The 6,813-nt window shown below is 56.9% G+C and overlaps 1 protein-coding gene across 1 annotated transcript; it reads left to right on the top strand.

Annotated features, from left to right (window-relative positions):
• Nucleotides 1–638: 638 nt before the first annotated feature.
• Nucleotides 639–6,430, top strand: MYCN (MYCN proto-oncogene, bHLH transcription factor). Its single transcript, XM_059078237.2, has 3 exons — nucleotides 639–807; nucleotides 2,019–2,928; nucleotides 5,073–6,430. The coding sequence occupies exons 1-3, from the start codon at nucleotides 652–654 to the stop codon at nucleotides 5,675–5,677; spliced, it is 1,671 nt and encodes a 556-aa protein (XP_058934220.1). The 5' UTR covers nucleotides 639–651; the 3' UTR covers nucleotides 5,678–6,430.
• The last annotated feature ends 383 nt before the right edge of the window (nucleotides 6,431–6,813 follow it).

Here is a 6,813-nt window from a genome sequence, read left to right as displayed (position 1 = left end):
CTTTCAATTTAAAACTAGAAACCTCCCGCGGTTTCGTTCCTAAATGGGCGCGTCCTCTCCCTCCCACTGTGCACCCCGGGTCCAGCTTCCCTTCCGAGATCACACACGAGCAACACCCCTCCCTCGCCCCCCGCACGGCCCGGCTGGACGTCGGCCTCGCGCTCAGCAGCACACACACGCAGTCGAGGCGGGGGCTGGGTTAGGAGCCTCTGAACACCCCCGGAGCCCTCCGGAAATTTTTTTTTTTTTTTTTTTTTTTTTTTACGCCGAGCAATTGCCAGGCTCGCAGGGTGGGTGTTGCATTGCACCGCTCGGCGGGCAGCTGGTCCGCAGAGTGCACAGGGGGCAAGCCCGGGGGTCTAAAAGGGCGGGAGGAGCACGCCCCGGGCTTCCCAGCTTTGCAGCCTCCTCTCTGCAAAGAAGAAAAGCAAGTGGCTTTTGGCGCGAAAGCCTTGGCGCCTCCCCTGATTTTTATGGAAATCAAGAGGGCGGGGTAAATCCGCTTTCCTCTGCCTTTCTCCCTCCCCCTTGTCTGTGCCGCAGCCCCCTTCTCTCCCCGCCCCCCGGGTGTGTCAGATTTTTCAGTTAATAATATCCCCCGAGCTTCAAAGCGCAGCCAGTGACAGTCATCTGTCTGGACGCGCTGGGTGGATGCGGGGGGCTCCTGGGAACTGGGTTGGAGCCGAGCTAGCGCTAGCCAGGCGCAAGCGCGCACAGACTGCAGCCACCCTAGGACCACCCCCCGCCCCTGGCCACCCGGGGACCCCCGCACGGAATCGCCTCCGGATCCCCGGCCGTCCGCGGGAGGTAAGGAGCGGGGGGCGCAAAGCGCCCGGCGCCCCGGGAGCGACGAACGCGGCGGGAAGGCAAGCCCTGGACGGGATCGCGGCTGGCGCACAGGGCGCCCGACTGTGCCCGGGGGAACTGTTTCTGCTTCCGAAACAAAACCCTCTCGGGGTTTTCCCTGAAAAGCCAGTTCCAGTCCCCAAGGCTCCCGGACTGGGAGAGACCCGCCCTAATCCATCTAGTGCCCTTGCCAGGGGTTGTAATGGCTTCATCGAAAAGAAATTCACCCTTCTCTTAGAACATTTGTCTGCATTTGAGCTGACGGGGAGCCGGTGCGTCCCCACCCCGAAGCTGGGTTCTCCTCCAAAGGGTGCCCCCAGAGGAAGAAGAAGGGGGTTAAGCAGGGCGAGGCCGTCGCGGTGGTAATCTGGGTCACTGCCGCCCCAGCTCAGAGGAGACGTGGCTCTCCCTGCGACCCTCCCCGCGCTGGTGCCCCTGAACCATTCCCGGGGACTGGGGTCCAGACTCTCCCAGGAAGAGGATGTCGTTGGGGGCTTGGAACAGCGGGGGTGGGGTTAGAGAGGTTCAAAACCAGCTATTGACAGTACTTTCCCTGCAGCGGGTGAACGCTGGGGGCGTCGGATCAAAATTTGGGGGAGGGGGTTCTGGATTGGGGTGCCTGTTGTTGGTCTCGGTCTAGAGAAAGGGCTTTTCCATTTGCAAAGTTTCCTAAACCCCCCGCTATCGCTTGCGCTCCCGAGGTTGCAATTTTACAAAGCGGGGGGGAGGGTTTGAGGGTTCTCCAGAATCCTAGACCCGGTAGCTGGGTTGGAGTCCTGGGGCTTCCTGGGAGCAGCGGGCCCTACTTGGGTGCACCCGCGGGTGTCGGTGGGAGCTAGAATTCTGCAGCCTTGGACAGCCCCCCTCCCCCCAGGCAGTGCCTTGTGTGAATGAAGAGGCAGTTTCCAAAGTTGCTGAGCTACGCCGCCACCCCCCGCATCTGCATGCCCCCTCCCACCCCCTGTCGTAGACAGCTTGTACACAAAAGGAGGGAGGGAGAGAGCGAGAGACACAACTTCCTCCACCTTCGGGAGCCCTGGGCGGAGTCGGGGGGCTTGGAGGGGAGATTGAGGACGCGGGTGAGAGGGGGTGACCGCTGCCCGTCCCCACCCCTCGCGCCCCCCATCCGGCTCCGCTTGCCAACCCTCTCCTGGTGTGTCTGTCGGTTGCAGTGTCGGAGGTTGGCGCGGGCCCCCGCCCTCCGCGCCCCCCACGGGAAGGAAGCACCCCCCGAACTAAAAAGAGCGGAGCGGAAAGAAGCCCTCATTCGGCGGCCAGGAGGCGAGCCGATGCCGAGCTGCACCGCGTCCACCATGCCGGGGATGATCTGCAAGAACCCGGACCTCGAGTTTGACTCTCTGCAGCCCTGCTTCTACCCGGACGAAGATGACTTCTACTTCGGCGGCCCCGACTCGACCCCCCCAGGGGAGGACATCTGGAAGAAGTTTGAGCTGTTGCCCACGCCCCCGCTGTCGCCCAGCCGTGCCTTCCCGGAGCACAGCCCGGAGCCCCCGAACTGGGCCACCGAGATGCTGCTGCCCGAGGCCGACCTGTGGGGCAACCCGGCCGAGGAGGACGCGTTCGGCCTGGGGGGCCTGGGCGGCCTCACGCCCAACCCGGTCATCCTCCAGGACTGCATGTGGAGCGGCTTCTCGGCCCGCGAGAAGCTGGAGCGCGCGGTGAGCGAGAAGCTGCAGCACGGCCGGCCGCCCGCCGCGGGGCCCGCGGTCCCGGCCCCGGGCGCGGGCGCCACCGGCCCCGCGGGCCGCGGGCACAGCGCAGTGGCTGCGGGGCCGGGCCGCGCCGGGGCCGCCCTGCCCGCCGAGCTCGCCCACCCGGCCGCCGAGTGCGTGGATCCCGCCGTGGTCTTCCCGTTCCCGGTGAACAAGCGCGAGCCCGCGGCGGCGCCCGCCGCCCCAGCCGGTGCCCCAGCGGCGGGGGCCGCGGTCGCCTCGGGGGCGAGCGCCGCAGCCCCAGCGGGCGCCCCGGTGGCCGCTCTTCCACGCACCGGCGGCCGCCTGGCCAGCGGCGGTGACCACAAGGCCCTCAGCACCTCCGGAGAGGACACCCTGAGCGACTCAGGTAAAGAGCGAGCCAGGGTCCGGCTGCCCTCCTGGGGTACTGGGGCTGGGGGTGGCGCCGGGTTTGTGGTTCGTGGGTGAGGGTGCTGGGGGAGAGTCGTTTGGAGGTAGTGCTGGTGGCTGAGAAGTGGTTTTTCCCAGGCCGGTCTCTAGGGTACGGAGGAGAGGGTGGGTGAAAGCTGTGATCTCCACTCCAGCCTCACCTTCCCTGAAGTTCCCTCACCCCACGCCGGGAGCCCGACTCCATCACTGGTCCCCACCCCGTCCCCCGTCTCTCTGCAGCGCCCTCCGAGGAAGAAAATGAGGAAAAGTTGAGTGGCTAAAGCCGAGTTGGGGTTCAGGGGGCCGCTGGCAGAAACCTGTTAGCCCAGGGGTGGAAAGGGACTCTGCGGCCCGGGTCAGGGGTGGGGAGACGCCCCGAAAAGCACAAGCCTGTGCAAAGTCCTATTTAGGGTGCAGGAAGTTAGGGAGGGATTGCACAGATGGTGAGTACCGGTTGTATTTTATTTTTTCGAACCTCGGTACTCTTTTTTTTTTTTTTTTTCCCCTCCCTCGGTGGGTGGTGGGCTATTTGCTCCTGGTCCGTCGCCAGCAGGCGGCGATATGCTGGCCGGCAGGCGGGCGAGGATCTGAGAGGCTGGAGGTGGTAGGGCCATCCCTCCCTCCCTGCACTCAGCAGCTGGCGGCCAGTACCACAGCGGTTGTGTACATTCTCAAGGGGCCGCCTCTTTACAGTGTGCAGTGAGAACCGCCCGGTTTTATCTTCTAGCCAGAGTTCCAGGCCTAATTTCAGATCGGAGCTGTGTTCTGTAACCCAGTGTCCTTCAAGGTGAGGGCGGGCACTTAGCAGGCTCTCCAGGAACGCACACACCCTGAAGCGGTCATTGATTAGTTCTATTGTGTGCCTTCTGGTGAAACTGAAGAGCAGGGTTAAAACCGAGACTTGGCCTGAAGGTGAAGAACTCTACCCAAATACTGGAATAGCCCTTGTTCTTGGAGCTGGGAGACTTGGATCTTGAAAACCACTGTTTTCCGAATGCAGATGGATAAAAAGCCTACGTTTCCTTCAGGGCTGAGGACAGAATCATCTGAGGCTCCTGAAAGGAAACTTGGGGATAAGCCTTCAGTTTGAACGGGTCTGTCCCTTTAATGTCTGTGCCTTGACAGCTTTTGGTGAGGAAGCACTTCCTTCCAACAGCTGTCTTCTTGGCAGAAAACCAAAACATTGGCTTAAAGGGCCCCACCGACTGGAACAGCCTCACATTTCGGCTTTAGAACAAATCCCGCAATTGTTCAGCTTTCCGGTCCCCTTCAGATCAAGCAGAAGATGTGTTTTGATTTTCATGCTTGCATTTTAAACAATAATTTTCTACCCGAGCGTGGTAGTAGATGAGGAGAGAGGGGGAAAACGCACACATGATGCTACACGTTTTTCTGGCTGCTGCGGGTGGTGGTGACTTTGAGAAGAGGTGCCCCCGTATCTGGGTTTAGAGCTCCAGTGGATTACGGCTGTGTAGTGAAGGTTTGATCTTCGTTAAGATGAAAAACTGCTTACTGTATAGTATTCATGTTCATGGAAGACAAGGTATTTTTCTTCGTTAGTGAATTAAATCGTTCTTTAGTTCGTTTCACTTAAAATCAAACCCCACCATGTGCAAGTGGCTAACTGAGGCTCCTAAAATGAGGAGCTTGAGTTCTTAAGTGTGGAGGTGGAAAAATAAGTAAGTCTATGGGGCAGACTAGCGATGATGGTAAAGGGTTACCGTTTACTGAGACTCTTGTCTATGAATTATCTGTCCAGCTCAACCTATGGCATTATTCCCCCCATTTAATAGCCGGGGAAACTGAGGTTTAGAAAACACCTTGCCCAGGGTCGAGCAGCTAGTGTGTGTGTGATGGAACCAGGATTCTGTCTAACTCCAAAGCTGAGGTTCTTTCTGTTTCTGCCACCTGCTCAAGCTTGAACGGAAGATGAAATGCTAGGAGTATATGGGGAGGGGAAAAAGCACGTACGGCTCTCTTCAGAGACCTGTGCTGATGGATCACAGTAAGGGCAAAGCACGGGCCAGGGCCTGCCCTACGAGACTGTGGGTACATTTAATTCACACGTGCCTCATGAGACTAACCCTCACCTTGTTCTCAAAGATGATGAAGATGACGAGGAGGAAGACGAAGAGGAGGAAATCGACGTAGTGACTGTGGAGAAGCGGCGGTCCTCCTCCAACAGCAAGGCCGTCACCACCTTCACCATCACCGTGCGTCCCAAGAGCGCGGCCCTGGGACCTGGGAGGGCCCCGTCGGGGGAGCTGATCCTCAAGCGCTGCGTCCCCATCCACCAGCAACACAACTACGCCGCCCCGTCTCCCTTCGTGGAGAGCGAGGACGCGCCGCCCCAGAAGAAGATAAAGAGTGAAGCGTCCCCGCGTCCCCTCAAGAGCGTCATCCCCCCAAAGGCCAAGAGCTTGAGCCCGCGCAACTCTGACTCGGAGGACAGCGAGCGCCGTCGGAACCACAACATCCTGGAGCGCCAGCGCCGCAACGACCTGCGGTCCAGCTTCCTCACGCTCAGGGACCACGTGCCAGAGCTGGTGAAGAACGAGAAGGCCGCCAAGGTGGTCATCTTGAAAAAGGCCACCGAGTACGTCCACTCCCTCCAGGCCAAGGAGCACCAGCTTTTGCTGGAGAAGGAGAAGCTGCAGGCAAGACAGCAGCAGTTGCTAAAGAAAATTGAACACGCTCGGACTTGCTAAACGTGTCTCCGGACTGGACAGTCACTGCCACTTTGCACATTTTGATTTTTTTTTTTTTTTTTTTTTTTTTTTTAAACAAACCTTGTGTTGACATTAAGAATGTTGGTTTACTTTCAAATCGGTCCCCCGTCGAGTTTGGATCTGGGTGGGGAGCAGGACATGAGGGGTTCTGCCAGGACCTCGGGAGAGGGCCTGCAGGACGGGATGCAGGTGGCCCTGGCGGTTTTCCTCCGTGTCACCTCTGAGACGGCGGTCGAAGTCCGTGACCGTTGGGAGACTTCTGGGGCTGTTGAAGTCACCTTGTTTGTTACAGGTTGCCAGACGACAGAAAGTCATTCCTTCTTTTTAAAATGGTGCTTAAGTTCCAGCCGATGCCACATGGGGGTTTGCCATTTATACCCCTGGGGAACATTTCTGTAAATACCATGGACACACCTGCCTTTTGTATACGTCCTGGGTAATGAGAGGTGGCTTTCGCGGCCAGTATTAGACTGGAAGTTCATACCTAAGTACTGTAATACCTCAATGTTTGAGGAGCATGTTTTGTATACAAATATATTGTTAATCTCTGTTATGTACTGTACTAATTCTTACACTGCCTGTATACTTTAGTATGATGCTGATACATAACTAAATTTGATACTTATATTTTCGTATGAAAATGAGTTGTGAAAGTTTTGAGTAGATATTACTTTATCACTTTTTGAACTAAGAAACTTTTGTAAAGAAATTTACTATATATATATGCCTTTTTCCTAGCCTCTTTCTTCCTGTTAATGTATTTGTTCATGTTTGGTGCATAGAACTGGGTAAATGCAAAGTTCTGTGTTTAATTTCTTCAAAATGTATATATTTAGTGCTGCATCTTATAGCACTTTGAAATACCTCATGTTTATGAAAATAAATAGCAATTAAATGATGCAACTTTTTGTCTGTTTGTTTTCGTAACACCAACAGTTAAACTCTATCCTTTAAGCAGTAACCTGGACAGGGAACTTGGTTTCCACAGACAAGTCATTTTATACCTGTACGGTCCTGGCTGGGGAGGGGCCGTCGTCCCCACTTGAGGTGGAGGGAACTGAGCTTAGGAAGGTTACGAGATTTCTCCCAAGTTAAACAGCATAGATAGGTTATTA

The sequence above is a fragment of the Kogia breviceps genome, chromosome 11 (genome assembly GCF_026419965.1).
Source record: "Kogia breviceps isolate mKogBre1 chromosome 11, mKogBre1 haplotype 1, whole genome shotgun sequence".
NCBI classification, from domain to species: domain Eukaryota; kingdom Metazoa; phylum Chordata; class Mammalia; order Artiodactyla; family Physeteridae; genus Kogia; species Kogia breviceps.
Note: the sequence above shows the minus strand (reverse complement) of the source record. Positions and strands in the feature narration are given on the sequence as shown.